The 16,290-nt window shown below is 44.0% G+C and overlaps 1 protein-coding gene across 3 annotated transcripts in view; it reads left to right on the forward strand.

Moving 5' to 3' along the window:
• Window positions 1-16,290, forward strand: part of RETREG1 (reticulophagy regulator 1) — a 426,697-nt gene that overhangs the window by 400,991 nt on the left and 9,416 nt on the right. For all 3 annotated transcript variants that reach the window (XM_063922947.1, XM_063922948.1, XM_063922949.1), the window contains 4 exons: window positions 6,669-6,753; window positions 7,547-7,684; window positions 12,992-13,050; window positions 15,166-15,292. In XM_063922947.1, coding sequence (XP_063779017.1) covers window positions 6,669-6,753; window positions 7,547-7,684; window positions 12,992-13,050; window positions 15,166-15,292 — 409 coding nt within the window. The remainder of the gene's footprint in view (window positions 1-6,668; window positions 6,754-7,546; window positions 7,685-12,991; window positions 13,051-15,165; window positions 15,293-16,290) is intronic.

Genomic DNA, 16,290 nt, shown 5'->3' on the forward strand with positions numbered 1-16,290 from the left:
CCAGCACAGGGCTAGCCCGCCCCGCATACCAGTCCCTGACCCTTCGCACAAGTACAAAAGCATCGCACAGCGGCGATGCTTTTGTACTTGAAGAGTAGCTCCCTGCCAGCCCGGCTCCTGCGCTCTGGCAGGTAGCTACTCATCGCTGACCGGTTGCAGCAGCTGCGTGTGATGTCACATAGCCACCAGGGCCCGCCCCCCCAACGGTCCGGGCACGCCTGAGTTGCCCGGACCGTGCCCCCTAAATGGCGGCCAAACACCGCCCTCCCGCCCAGATCCCTTTCTAAAGACACCTGTTAGCTGTCTGGCATGCGCCAGCGCACTGCGGCACCAGCGCATGCGCAGTTCAGACCAGATCGCTGCTGTGCAAAAGCACAGCAGCAATCAGGTCTGAATGACCCCCATAAACACAGAATATCTTAGTCTATATCTCCACATAATCACCTCCTTCATTCTGGGGCCCATTTATCAATAATTACATATTTAATGTGATGCCCAGAATCACTTTGCAAAATAAGTTTTGAACCGTGGGATGTATGATGGAGCACCCGCAGGGACAGGGGCTCTGAAAGAAACTCGTCCCTGCAATGTGCTCTGAGTGCAGCCGGGACTCCTGCACATGTGCAGTCCCACTGATGGCACATGTGCTGCGACCATTGCTGTGGATGGTCCCAGGGAACCCCCTCATGTCTAACTTTGTGAACTGTAGCCCATGGGTTGCATCTTCAGATGGCGGAAGTTATGGGGACCAATCACCGGAAAGCTTTGCAAATATTCCAGAAATTGTTAAATCTGAAAGCATCGCTGCCCCATTACAAACCTATAGGGGTTGTAGCTGCCTGTGGGAATGGAGGGATTGCAGCAGTTAACGAAGATATCTGCTGGGGTCCCTCAGTGATACATTAAGGTGATACTAAAAATTAGCAATTAAGCCCAAATATTCAATATTCAATAGTCCACAGGGTTTATCCCTTGTTGTACTCTTTGTTCTCTAGTCCATTGAACCAGTTGTTGACTGCAAGCTTTAACTCATCATCACTTCCAAACCATTTTCCGCTCAGGAACTGTTTGAGTTCAGTGAAAAGGTTAAAATTGCTTGGAGCAGGGTGGGATTATAAGGGGAATGATCAAACACGTAACTAGAACTGTGTGGGCCCCATAGCAAAATCTTGAAATTGCTTCCCCTCCCCTTGACACTACAGTGCTGCTCAGGGGAGCAAGAGAAAGAGTGCAAGGGGAGTGAGAGTGAGACAAAGAGGGTGTCAGGGGGGAGAAAGAGATAGAAGAGCGAGAAGAGGAGGGTTTCATTTAAAAAGAGAGAAAGATGAAAGGGAAGAGACGGCATAGGGGGAGAGAGAGGGTGTGTGAGAGAGGGAGGGGTGTCAGGCAGAGAGAGAGAAAGTGTCAAGGAGAGAGAGAGAGAGAGAGAGAGAGTGTCAGGAAGAGATGGGGGAGAGGGAGGGGCAGTGAGCAAGAAAAAGAGAAGGAGGGGGAGTGAGCAAGAGAGAGAGGGGGATGGGGGAGGGGGAGTGAACTGGAGAGAGAGAAGGAGTGAGCAGGAGAGAGAGAGAGAAAGAAAGATTGGGAGTGAGCAGTAGATAGAAGGGAGAGAGGGAGTGAGCAGGGGAGGGAGTCGCAGGGAGCAGGATAGATGGGGAGGGGGAGTGAGCAGGAGAGAGAGAGATGGAGGGGGAGTGAGCAAGAGAGAAAGGAGTGAGTGAGCAGGAGAGAGAGGGCAGGACTGAGCAAGAGAGTGGAGAGAGGGAGGGGGAGTGAGCAGGAGAGTGGGAGAGAGAGAGTGGGAGTGAGCAGGAGAGAGAGAGAGGGACTGAGCAGGGGGGAGAGAGAGAAGGGGATTCGGAGTGAGCAGGAGGGAGGAGTGAGCAAGAGAGAGAGAGGGGGGAGAGAGAGATGAGAGGGGGGGAGTAAGTAGGAGAGAGGGAGTGGGAGTAAGCAGGAGAGAGCGAGAGGGAGTGAGCAGGATAGATAGATATAAAAAAGGGATGTTAAAAGTAGGCGCAAAGACCATAAACAAATCCTTACATAAGAGTCCTTATGGAAAGACAGGAGTGAAATCTCAATTCTATGTATTCAGTGTTCTGAAGTCCCTTGTCCACACAGACTCAATGATGTGAAGTAATTCTTTCTCTCAATAAAGAAGAAAAAGTCATAGTGCAGATCAGCTTGACAGGGACAACGGATTTATTTTACATAGAACACTCACAAGATTCATAATAAAACAAGCATGTAACCACTGCAAGTGGATAACAAGGGGGTGCTGATTTCAGATATCTTCTAGTTACCCTCCCAGGATGGTACAATGGGAAGCACTGGAGGTCCCGGACACCACAGCAGTACACAGGAAGTTGAAGTATCAGGATCAGTCCACCCACAGTCCAGACAAAGGCTAACACCACCTGCTTAACGCGTTTCGGACCCGTTTGGTCCTTCCTCAGAAGCATCTTCTGTCTTTCCATAAGGACTCTTATGTAAGGATTTGTTTATGGTCTTTGCGCCTACTTTTAACATCCCTTTTTTATGCCATTGTTACTTTTTGGAATTTTGTGTGAAGGTTCCTTTGTTTATAAGTGGGCTGCATATGCACCTGAGGCAGCGCATTTGTACAATAATTTCTTTGCAAACAGGATAGATAGATAGATAGATAGATAGATAGATAGATAGATAGATAGATAGATAGATAGATAGAGAGAGAGAGGAGTGAGCAGGAGAGAGAGACGGGGGAAGGGAGTGAGCAAGAGAGATAGAAGGGGAAGGGAGCAGGAGAAGACATTACCTGATGGGGGTGGCCACATCATGGCATTAGGCCCTGCCCCCTAAATACCCGCAAATCACAGTACTGCACTCCCTTCTGGCAGCCAGGTTGGGGGCGAGGCAGAGCGGGCAAGACAGGCTGGGACAATGTTTGCCGTTGTGTGGGCCTTCTCCGCCCTGCTACATCTCCTACGGCCTTGCGACCGGGGATAAAGGGGGAGCGGCAGGCCTCGGAGGTAGCCTGTGTCAGGGTGCAGGGGGAGTTGTGGGCCCTGGAGGCATTAGGGGCCCCATAGCAGCTGCACCCCGTGCACCCTCGGTAGTTACGCCACTGAAGTGGGGTAATCAATGCAGACAGGGGACAGATCCCTGCACTCGGCATCGGCTCATTGTAGAGGAGCTCCTGAGAAGCAGGGGAGGTATCTCTCTTCTGAAAAGCTGTCTTCGCAGAAAGAATAGCTTTTCGGAAGTGATAATAACGTAAAGGGGGCATGATGAATGGCTCCGATACTTAACTCGCTGCAAGTTTAATTATTAATTATCACAGTGAAAACGTAGAAAAGGGAGACAGCCTTACCATGAATAGGGGAGGGTGAATAATCTGCACGGCAGGAATGAGCAAATGATCTTTACTTTCTGAAATACCCTCAGCTGTTATTAGAGTGAACATAAACACTGTCACATGGTCACAAAATAAATGTTATACTTAGATTAGGTAGCTTGGCAAAACAGTACTACAAACTATTTCTGCTTTATATTTGATGTAACTGTGTGTATCTGCAAGTATTCTACTATTGCTGAATGTACCATGCCATCCTATCAGAGGCGGAACTCTGGGAGGCAATGGAGTCGGCTGCCGCTGGGCTCCTGTCCTGAAGGGGGCACTACTCCTCAAGGATTCCATTACCATCAGTGGGGACTGGAGTCCCAGCAGGCAGCCGCAACCATGGAGAGATAGAGCTGCCGGCATACCTGAGTGGTGTAGGCTGTGTCACTCTTCTCTGTAACTCCGTCCCCTCCTCCAACAAGTACTGCAGTCTCCTGGTCCTGGCCAGTGGCCGCAGCTGTGCAGGAAGATGGGGGTCTCTGAGGGTGGCTTCTGGGTCCTAAGTCTCCTCAGTGTGTCCTGCTGCCGCCTGTCCCTCCTCAGACCCCTCTCTCTGTCAGCGCCCATCACAGACACCCAGACCCGAGATACAGGCTGGGTGTTACTGTGTGCATGTGTGTGTGTATGTGGCACAGGCTGGGTGTTGTTTGGTTAAGGCATAGGCTATATTGCTATAGTTGCTATATGTGTGTTTGGTTGGGGCAAAATGTTGGTGTCACTGTGTGTGTTTTTGGGGCACAGGCTGCGTGTTACTGTGTGTGTGTGTGTGTGTGTGTGTGTGTGTGTGTGTGTGTGTGTGTGTGTGTGTGTGTGTCTATATGTATCTCTCTATATGTATATGTGTGTGTGTGTATGTATATATATATATATATATATATACTTCTAGGGGGGGCACCAGTATTTATCTTGCCTCCGGGCGACTGGGACGAACTTACGCCACTGCATCCTATATAGCATTACACTGCCCAAACCACCCCATAATGCACCACGTGCCACATAATGCCACCTCATTATCCAATCATTTGTTATGTAATGCTATCAAATAGCAAAACAATAAAGCACCTCTGTCTGCCTCCTATATGCCTCATGTTATTATTCACTTTATAATGCTATTATTGCCCCCTGTATTTAATTTGTCATAAAACTGTGCACATCCCCATACACAGACAGTACCCATCCTGTTGCTGCTACTTCATTTGGGTTCTGCTGCTAATGTATTTTGCTTGGTAACTGTCTACAGTGCTATATTGTAGGCTGATCATATATTTTATTGTAATTCACTATATGGTATATTTATCAAGTTTATTTTTACTAAAGTAATGTGAAAAAGGGTAAGTGTGTTTTCACACCCTTTTCACATTATGTTAGCATCCCCTGAATGTACTAAAGCGCATTTGGAGGAGAATTCTCACAATTCTCCTGCAAACGCTTAAATTCACATTTTTTTTGTAGTAATCAGATCGTATTTCCTATACTTGTAATGGGAAATGTGATCTGCCGTAATTTACTAAAATAAAAATGTAAAAAATACTGGAGGGAGCCTTGCGATCGCTGTGTAAAAATAAATAAATAAAAGTAATACTTACAGTATCTGCACCCGGGAATTGGTGATTGGTGATCTGGGCGGGCAGCCGGTCATCTGATCACTGTGCTCCTGCTGTGACCCCTGGTGCGGTAAAGTGATGCTGTAAAACCGACATCTCACTTTATAGCACACTGGGAGTTACCGCTGAGCACATTAAACAGGTGACCGGCTGCCCTCCCAGATTACTGATCACTGGTCCTGGCTGCAGATGAAGGCATGGAAGGGGAGGAGGAGAGGGGGGTTCGCATGGCAGAAGTGGGGTATACCCTGAGAAGTGTGGTAAGAGGATTCGCAGGGATAGAGCTTTCTCGCAAGCTCTGTTCATGCATACAATAATTGATACATCCTTGTGATGTATTTAATTATAGCATTACGGATTTGGGCAAATGTATCACATCCAACCTGCATCCAAGATGCGGATTGTGCTAAATATGGCACTAAAAGAAGTAAAGCATTCACTCAATGCGCGCCATTTACCAGGTTTCTATGCTATCACACGGTGTATCACATGGTGGACTGGCAAGTGAGCAAGTTATCATTAGTACTTGTTAAATATTAAAGATGAGGGGTTACTCCTTCAGATGCAGGTCTCCAGAACCCTGAGAGGTACAGTATCACCATTTCTTACCCATGTTTTATAACAATTCAGTACAGGGTCAAATGCTTAGGCCCCTTCAAATTAAATGAGTAGCTAACTAGCATTAAAATACATGTAATTACAAATAAAAACCACATACATTATATGACTAACAAAACAGGACTAGGTACTGTACATAACAGTGTGGTGGATGGCAGAGAAAGCAAATGATACCCTCCAAATGCCTGCATACAACCGTGAGTGTATCAGACCTACCCATTCACATTCCCACCTGTACAATCAGGCCTTCTTCCTCTATTATAATTAAGAGAATTCTTGATCATGATGACAACCAAAATAATGTCAGTACTATCTGAAACCTTTAACTTTCAGACCGAGATGTCCTATCATCTCTTCCAGCATTTTGTAGATTCTTTCTCAAGGCCCATACACACTAGAAGATATTTTCCATAGATATGAGCGATAACGACGTTTGTGAACGATCAGATCGTTCTAGTGTGTACACAGTAAATGATGAACGATGTGCGCACCCGTGGTCGTTGGAAGCAGGTTGTCAGTCGTCCATCCATGCAGCTCAATCCCCTCAATCCCAGCAGAGCTGATCATTCGTTGTTCAGATCGTTTGTAAACAATGCTCAGTGTATACACTCAATCTCGTTTGTCAGGGAGTTCAAGGGAAATTGCTCATCTTCTACATTGTTCATCTTTCACATCTTTCAGGTCTTCTTGTGTACGGGCCTTTAGTTTTGCCATTTTGCTCTTTACTTAAATGTATCACATTAGTGTAGTGTTCAGTGGCCCTTCAATCCAAGTTGATCCAAGTAGATCAGGCATGTCCAAACTGCGTCCCTCCAGCTGTTGAGAAACTACACGTCCCAGCATGCCCAGCTTTAGCATTCTCTGACAGCAAAACTGTGTCAGAGCATGCTGGGATATGTAGTTTCACAACAGCTGGAGGGCCGCAGTTTGGACATGCCTGAAGTAGATGCTCTTTTGATGACATGCTGAATTTGCAACATATATTAGTAATCTACTATAATTGCCATTTTTGCTGCTGAACAGCATAATTCCTACCACCTGATCACATCATGTATTTCTTTTTGCAGTTTTGCCTCCTGGTCTGCAGTGTGTGTACATTCTTCACTATATTGGGAAGCTACATTCCTGGGGTAGTCCTCTCTTATTTAATATGTAAGTGCACAATCTGTACAGCTGTCAAATAATGCACGTTATGGATATTTATGGTGTTTTTATTGTATTATATATCATTATTATACCACTAATACTGAAATAATGCAGTGACTCATCCTTTAACTCATCTCAATGGCAAAAAATTATCATATAAGTTTACAAGATTCTTTTTAGATCCAAAACCTGGATACATTTTACATTAACAACGTCATATTTCCCATGATTTATCAAGTGAATCATCCTACACATACACTACACAGTTTTCTGTGTCACCTTGTAATGACTTATCTGTACAAGTTGCCTTTGAACTTCTGCACCAAAAACTGTTGGCAAATGCTAATGGGTTAGGATCGGGTTACCGGCGGTCTGCATCCCGACGCTGGGATCCTGTTCGCTGGATTACTGGCGGGGGGGGCTTGTGCACAACAAAGTCCCTTGCGGGCTCGGTAGCTTGCTGCGCTCGCCACAGGTTCTGTTCCCACTCTATGGGTGTCGAGAACTGCTACGAGTGGGAATAGTCTCTGTTAGTCAGCATGCCAACTGTCAGGATTTCCAGCGGTCGGGATCTCGAGGTGGGTATACTGACCGACGGGATCCCGACCGCCGCTAACATGATTACATCCCATGCTAATATCTATCTATCTATCTATCTATCTATCTATCTATCTTTCTATCTATCTTTCTATCTATCTATGTTTTGTTAGTAGACTTTGATATTACCTAAATTTAGTAAAGAAGAATAATTAAAATGCCATAATAATACTTCTTTCATTTCTTTTTTTCTTCAAAACAGTATTGTGTGCCTTCTTGTGTCCATTGTTAAAATGTAATGAATTTGGACAGAAAGTATACAGCAAGTTAAAGCCAGTTCTGCAGAAGCTGGATTTCGGTGTACAGTCCTATATGATCCAGTGGATGAAAGCCAGATCCAGTAAGTGAGCAAATTCCTTTAAAAATTTAACAAATCTTAAAATCCTCTCCCTACATCGCACAAAGCCAGCAGTCGTTGAGGAGTTTCCAATGACTGAGATTTTCTACAACCTGGGGAACATAACAGTATAGTTGGGCAGGGGAAGTGGTTAAAATACCGCTAGTCCGGATCCAAGCGGTCACAATGCCGACACTGGAATCCCGAATAGCGGTGAAATTCTGCCACTGGAATACCGGCGCCACAGGCTGTTCTCCCTCTGTGGGTGTCCACGACACTCATAGAAGGAGAACATAGCCTTTGGCGAGCGCAAGAGGCTTTCTATCGCTCACCCAGCTAACAGCACACTGGTGGCAGGGATGTCACTGTCGGTATACTGACACCTGGCATCCCAGCCAGCAGTAATTCATTCTGAACCCTTGGGTAGATATATTAGCTCCTTATATTGTAGATATATCTGGTAAATGTATTATTTGTACAGGACCTCTTAGTTGGTGAGATATAATAGTGGATGGAAAATATAGATTATTATCAACACATGTTTTGATTAAGGGGGGTAACCAATTAGCCGCGGTGCTAATTGTTTCGCCAGGGGCTATCCATTTAGCCCTGATAAGCCGGAGTTTATCACCGATGTCGGCACTTATCGGGGAAACGCGAAACATAATCTGCGATAAATGCTCCCTAGACTTGCGATAAGTGCAGCGAAAATACATAGGTCTGCGGTATTTTGTGGGACCTATGTATTTCCATACAAAAAACGGGTGGTTTTTGCCGGACCTAGGGCCTAATTCTGAGTTGATCGCAGCAGCAAATTTGTTAGCAGTTGGGCAAAACCATGTGCACTGCAGGGGGACAGATATAACATGTGCAGAGAGAGTTAGATTTGGGTGGGGTGTGTTCAAACTGAAATCTAAATTGCAGTGTAAAAATAAAGCAGCCAGTATTTACCCTGCACAGAAACAAAATAACCCACCCAAATCTTAATTCTCTCTGCACATGTTATATCTGCCTCCCCTGCAGTGCACATGGGGGGTAATTCTGAGTTGATCGCAGCAGCAAATTTGTTAGCAGTTGGGCAAAACCATGGCCCTCATTCCGAGTTGTTCGCTCGCTAGCCGCTTTTCGCAGCAGTGCACACGCTAAGCCGCCGCCCTCTGGGAGTGAATCTTAGCTTAGCAGAATTGCGAACGAAAGATTCGCAAAATTGCGAATAGAAATTTCTTAGCAGTTTCTGAGTAGCTCGAGACTTACTCTGCCACTGCGATCAGTTCAGTCAGTTTCGTTCCTGGTTTGACGTCACAAACACACCCAGCGTTCACCCAGGCACTCCCCCGTTTCTCCAGCCACTCCCGCGTTTTTCCCAGAAACGGCAGCGTTTTTTCACACACACCCATAAAACGGCCAGTTTCCGCCCAGAAACACCCACTTCCTGTCAATCACACTCCGATCACCAGAACGAAGAAAAATCCTCGTAATGCCGTGAGTAGAATACCAAACTTCTTAGCAAATTTACTTGATGCAGCCGCAGTGCGAACATTGCGCATGCGCAGTTAGCGTAAAATCGCACCGATGCAAAGGAAATTAACGAGCAAACAACTCGGAATAAGGGCCCATGTGCACTGCAGGGGGACAGATATAACATGTGCAGAGAGAGTTAGATTTGGGTGGGGTGTGTTCAAACTGAAATCTAAATTGCAGTGTAAAAATAAAGCAGCCAGTATTTACCCTGCACAGAAACAAAATAACCCACCCAAATCTTAATTCTCTCTGCACATGTTATATCTGCCTCCCCTGCAGTGCACATGGGGGGTAATTCTGAGTTGATCGCAGCAGCAAGTTTGTTAGCAGTTGGGCAAAACCATGGCCCTCATTCCGAGTTGATCGGTCGCAAGGCGAATTTAGCAGAGTTACACACGCTAAGCCGCCGCCTACTGGGAGTGAATCTTAGCTTCTTAAAATTGCGACCGATGTATTCGCAATATTGCGATTACTAACTACTTAGCAGTTTCAGAGTAGCTCCAGACTTACTCTGCCTGTGCGATCAGTTCAGTGCTTGTCGTTCCTGGTTGACGTCACAAACACACCCAGCGTTCGCCCAGGCACTCCCACCGTTTCTCCGGCCACTCCTGCGTTTTTTCCGGAAACGGTAGCGTTTTCAGCCACACGCCCCTGAAACGCCGTGTTTCCGCCCAGTAACACCCATTTCCTGTCAATCACATTACGATCGCCGGAGCGAAGAAAAAGCCGTGAGTAAAAATACTTTCTTCATAGTAAAGTTACTTGGCGCAGTCGCAGTGCGAACATTGCGCATGCGTACTAAGCGGATTTTCACTGCGATGCGATGAAAAAGAACGAGCGAACAACTCGGAATGAGGGCCCATGTCCACTGCAGGGGAGGCAGATATAACATCTTCAGGGAGAGTTAGATTTGGGTGTGGTGTGTTCAATCTGCAATCTAAATTGCAGTGTAAAGATAAAGCAGCCAGTATTTACCCTGCACAGAAGCAAAATACCCCACCCAAATCTAACTCTCCCTGCACATGTTATATCTGCCTCCCCTGCAGTGCACATGGTTTTGCCCAACTGCTAACAAAGTTCCTGCTGCGATCAACTCAGAATTACCCCCATGGTTTTGCCCATTTGCTAACAAACTTGCTGCTGCGATCAACTTAGAATTACCCCCCTAGTTGGATAGGGCGGTAAAAATTTTTTTTTTTTAAAACACCTTTTTTTCGCTCCCACAACACTATCACGGGTAACTAGATACCCACCTAAGTGTGGAATACATCTGTATGCTTCTAGGAATTTCATTTTGAGAGCGAATAAAGAAAGCTGTAATTTTACAGCTTCATAGTCCTGTGCTGACTTCTGCAAAACTACCATATTTTTTCAAGAGAAGTTTAGGATATGGCTGTGAGAACTTGAAGTATGCTCAGTAAAGAAAAATCTCATCTTGAATCCTAGATGGTATTTACAATAGCTTTTGTACCCTAGTACCACTAAATCTGTGCATTATTATTATTTATTTATTACCAGTTATTTATAGAGCGCACACATATTCCGCAGCGCTTACAGAGAATATTTGCCCATGCACATCAGTCCTTGTCCCATTCTTGTGTAGAATGAGCAACACCTAGGTAAGAACACAATCTAAAATACAAAATTGCACTCAAAAGACCAAGACTGACGTGATGATATCACTGATGTAATGAAAGAAAAATATTTCTACCAATAATAATGACAAGAGTAATACAGGTTGAGTATCCCTTATCCAAAATGCTTGGGACCAGACGTATTTTGGATATCGGATTTTTCCGTATTTTGGAATAATTGCATACCATAATGAGATATCATGGTGATGGGACCCAAGTCTAAGCACAGAATGCATTTATATTTCATATACACCTTATACACACAGCCTGAAGGTAATTTTATCCAATATTTTTAATAACTTTGTGCATTAAACAAAGTGTGTGTACATTCACACAATTCATTTATGTTTCATATACACCTTATACACACACAGCCTGAAGGTCATTTAATACAATATTTTTAATAACTTTGTGTTTTAAACAAAGTTTGAGTACATTGAGCCACAGAAAACAAAGGTTTCACTATCTCACTCTCACTCAAAAAAAGTCCGTATTTTGGAATATTCCGTATTTCGGAATATTTGGATATGGGATACTCAACCTGTATATAGTAGTCACTTGTGTGTGCTAGCTCAACATGCTCATTGGGCCACAATAAATAGAATCTTTTTTATGCCCCTATAATAGGGGATGCTGATGACCACTCTAGGAGGCCCTGTCTCAGCAAAATGCCACGGATCTCAGGGCAGCGGGGAGGAGGCGGGGCAAGGAGAGAAGCTTCTCCTAGAATTGCCCTGCCCTCTCCCTGCAATTTCTGGTTTTATCTTTCCGTGCTGCCCCCTTTACTCTTCTGGGGATCTGGGTAACCACCCACAGGCTCACTTCTCCACTCTTATCACTGCTTCATACATTTACCCCATAATTACCAGTGTTGTTCTTCTGGGTTTCCCTTAATGGTGATAGGGGACACACTTTTCCAGGCCTGGTTGTTTAGTGATTATACTAAATATTCCTTACTAACAAGAGAAGCACAGTCTGATGGTGGTTACACCTTTTGCTGTATTGTCTCCTTTAGTGGTAATCATCACTTTGTTTTTGGTTACTTAATATATTTTTGGGCAATGCCTTTTTATTTTTATTTTTTTTTAAACAGCATTTCTATGTACTGATCCTGTCATCTTCCTCAGCAAGGGTCTGATTCAGATGTGTATGGTGGTGCTATTGCTGCTGATTACATGGAAGCAGCAGTGATAGCGCAGATATGGTAATTCAGCAGGAGGCATCAGATATAAGTAGGCACCTCCTGCATGCATTAGTGATCCGTGCTGCGTCCGAAGACGCAGTATCGGATCATCTGTGACACCATCGACCCGCTGCTCGATCCATAGGGTCAAGCAAGCCGGACACTGCAGATCCAACAAAAGGGCCAGGAATTTTCTGTCTTCCAACAGAGATTCTGGCGTCGTCACTCACCCAAAACAGAGGTGGCATACCTCCATTTGGGAAACAGCGGTGGTTGCTTTTCCCTCCCTGCCACCAAACAGCATCAGACTGTCAATCACTTACTGTTTGCAGCCGATCTGCTTCTGATATCACAGACAAAGTACCTTAAGTATGTTTACAGCATGCCTTCAGGACCCGCACCAGATATACCTCCTCAGAAGTATATCTGGAACTGTGGCCAAGTCTGAGTGTGCCTCATTTCCCAGGAATGTGATATACTTGTGTTTGTGCCCCCTACACTCATTTTTACATTCTGCAAGTCCAGTCACCCGTTTATCCTTTGCCAGTTACCCAGCAGGGTTTTACACAGCAAGAACCCGGGTTAGCTGCAGTGGAAACCTGGGTTGTCTGACACATGACCCGTTTACAGCATGGGAAAAGACGCTTTCCCGGCACAAGGAGAGGATGTCATCTCCAAGTGTCGTGTGCAGTGTGAATGGCGCTGGCCTAGGAATAACCCAGGCCAGCGCTTTTGTCTCTGACGTGTTTCGAACCGTGTTCCAAATCCTGGGTCAGACCCGGGACTTTAATGAAAAAGTAGTATTACTCTCTATACGCAGTGTGACTAGTCATATTTTTATGGGACCCTGGTGAACTTATGTTTAATTGTAAACCAGACCATTGTGGATGCAAATAAAACAGAAAAAAAAGGGGAAAAGTAGAGGAGAAAACAAAGCGTCTTGAATCTTGTTTTTTTTCCCCCCATTCACAGAACAGGAGTATATTGCAGCAGAAGACAGTGAAGTAGAACTATCTGGATTATGTCCTCAGGTGACATATATATTTTATGTTAAAAATAGCTAGATGTGAAGTATAGTTATGGGATTAAAAGTGTTTAACATATACAATTATTTGTTATAATTGTTAGAAACAAGTTTTTCTGATGTAGCTGAATGTGTAATCAAGCTTCATCTTAATTGCACTATTTATTTACAAATATGCAATACAAATAATTCATCATACCACAAGTAACATTTATGACCAAGAAACAGTAGGCCAATATAAATAACTAAGAGATTTTCATACCAAAGAAAGAGAGGAGCAGCCAAATGCAGAGAAGGGGATGAATCCAATAACATCGCTGCTCTTTTCTCCCTCCAAACAGGCTTCTTCACGCACATTACACCAACCTCAGATGATGCTTTATGATCGTCCATAACCCGGAGATGAGCTTTCCGTTACTTTATAACTTGCCAGTAGCCAGCTTTTCTCCATATTACAGTATCAGAAGAAAGTACAGGGAACAGAAGGGACTGCAAGAGAAATAATAGGTTTCTCTGCAGAATCCCGCTTCCAGCATTATCTGTGTGATAAGCCTGTCTATTCCAGGTGATGGCCTTTACTATGTAATAGTACGTACCACAGAGCCCATCTAATATGGTAAATGTTTCTTTTCTGATGGCTGTAAAAAGACTCATTTCTGGCACGCACAGTAGTATTTAAAAGTTCATTTTTTTATGGCATAGTGTACAAACTAGACATTATTGTATACCTGAGGGTAAATTTACTAAGATGGGAGTTCTATTTAAGATGGGATGTTGCCCATAGCAACCAATCAGATTCTAGGTATAATCTTCTAGAACGTGCTAGATAAATGAGAAGTAGAATCTGATTGGTTGCTACGGGCAACATCCCATCTTAAATAGAACTCCAAACTTAGTAAATTTACCCCCAGGTATAAGCTGTTCCTTTTCAACTGATTAGTTTCTTTACTATATACAGTACATTCTTGTGACCATTACAGTATATATATTCTTTATAAGTCCTCTTTTGGTTTATATACAGTGAAATTCCCTTTCTGCTGACCACTGTATAAAATACATCCCTTTCTTGCCATTATCTAATTATTTCTTGTGTTTGCTAATTTACTTTAAAGATTGCAGGGCTCATGTTCTCTGTAACCCCCTGCACATCGCCTGCAAATTGAAGCACCAAACCACTGTATTTACTATGCAGCGGTTATGATAGGGTTTTGAAAGCCACCATCAATGCCCATCAAATTGGTACCCACATTCTAAAGATAATAAATGCTACCTTAGTCATTAATAAAAAAATGTACACACCAATTAACTGTGCCGCTTTAGTATTATTAATAAATATGCTCTCTCTAATAAAATGAAATCATAATTTTGGCATTAATATACAGTATTCATAAAATAGTATTTCCCTCATAAGAGTATTAGAGTATCATCAATGCTACAGAATTTGCCTCCTTATTCAATACATAATAACTTCTGCTTCCGATTGTCCAGGTCGCTCTAACAGCTGCTTTTGAAGCTATCTCACCTGTCACAACCACCTCATTTATTTGGACATGTTTATCAGTGGGCTTTGTCAGTTTCTAACGTCAGCACGTAGTAAATCTGGGGTTTCTATACTTGTAACGTTAAAAATATTGATATTGAACCGATGTTCTATTCTGTTCTAACGTGTGATTTATCAGTGATTTTCTGTCAGCTTTGGGCTTTAGTAAACTGGAGGTCTGTGTTTGTATATACCATCACTGGCTCCTGCTGTAAAGGTATTTCACCTGTCGGCAACAGAGACTTTTAGAGTTGTCATTGACTGGGAACACTTTACTTGCTGTCCTACAGTGATTTCAGAATTTGCTGTAGAGCAGGAAATGGAGGACCTTCTGGCCATGGTGGGCGCAATAGCTTTATAGCAGAGGCCAGTGATTAGCGCTGTCATCACTGTGCAGCCGAGGCTTAGTGTAAGATTCCTGCACTGTGTTGGAGAAATTCAAGATGGTCGGCGTTGGAGAAATTCAAGATGGTCGACAAGTTCAATAAGTGGATGCATTCATCAGTATGACTGCATCTGTGATGTGGCTATGTTATTTATCAGAGTAACATGATTGCTTATCTTGCATTACTTTTTCTATAGATCAGTCAGGAAAAAGTAGCCAAGGCACTGTCAGTTTCTGACACAGAACCTTCAGACTTGTCCTGGACAGACAATGGAACGTTCAACCTCTCAGAAGGGTACACTCCACAGACTGATACATCAGATGGTATGGCTACAGAATTACCATAACATTCTATAGTGATTTTACACTCATAACACAATCTATAACCACCATCTGTTGGAGAAAGAGTGCTATATAAATAAAATTATTATTATTATCTGTAATTATGTTTAAGGCATATAAAAAGGAAATGTAGTCAATGGCAATGACACAAGGATGTATTAGGGCAAAAGGGATGTAGTCAGGATCCCAGCTGTCACCATCCCACATTACAATCCCGGCAGCGGCATCCTGTAGGTCAAAAATCCCGACAGTGAGTATTAGGGTTAGGCACTAGAGCAGGCATTCCCAAACACTGTCCTCAAGGCACACCAACAGTGCAGGTTTTAGTGATATCCAGGCTGCAGCACAGATGGTTAAATCAAAATAACTGAGCTACTAGTTAAGTCACCTGTGCTGAAGCCTGGATATCACTAAAACATGCACTGTTAGTGTGCCTTGAGGACGGTGGTTGGGAATGCCTACACTAGCGGGACGGCTAGGGGCAGGCTGTAGGAGGTGATGTTAGGGTTAGGCTGCTAAAGAGTACAGTTAGGGTTCAGCTGTGGGAGGATTGGGTTAGGGTTACAATACTCACCAAAATGCGTTGTCCGGATTTTGACTGTCAGCTGCTGCTGCCAGTATTGCTACCGTCGGGATGGTCACCACCGGGATATCGTACCCAGCCTGGGCAAAAGATAAATGTGCTATAGTCTTGAAACAAAGTATTCCTACTAAAACTGTTTTACCAAATAACTTGTGATGCCAGTGACATTATTTTGGTCTAATTGCTGTCAAATGCATCAATGGTCAATTAAATCTTTTGTGACTTTAAATGCTCTTCATGGGATATATCTCCCACTTTTCTGTCAAAGATAAATTAAAATGAGATAAGATTAGGCTTTCCGGGGGGGTGGGGGTGGGGTGTCTAGGGTAGGGTTAGGCTGTGGAGGAGGGGGGCGGTTAGACTGTGGGAGGGGACAGTCAGGTTTAGGCTACTGCGT

Source organism: Pseudophryne corroboree, chromosome 5, assembly GCF_028390025.1.
Source record: "Pseudophryne corroboree isolate aPseCor3 chromosome 5, aPseCor3.hap2, whole genome shotgun sequence".
NCBI classification, from domain to species: domain Eukaryota; kingdom Metazoa; phylum Chordata; class Amphibia; order Anura; family Myobatrachidae; genus Pseudophryne; species Pseudophryne corroboree.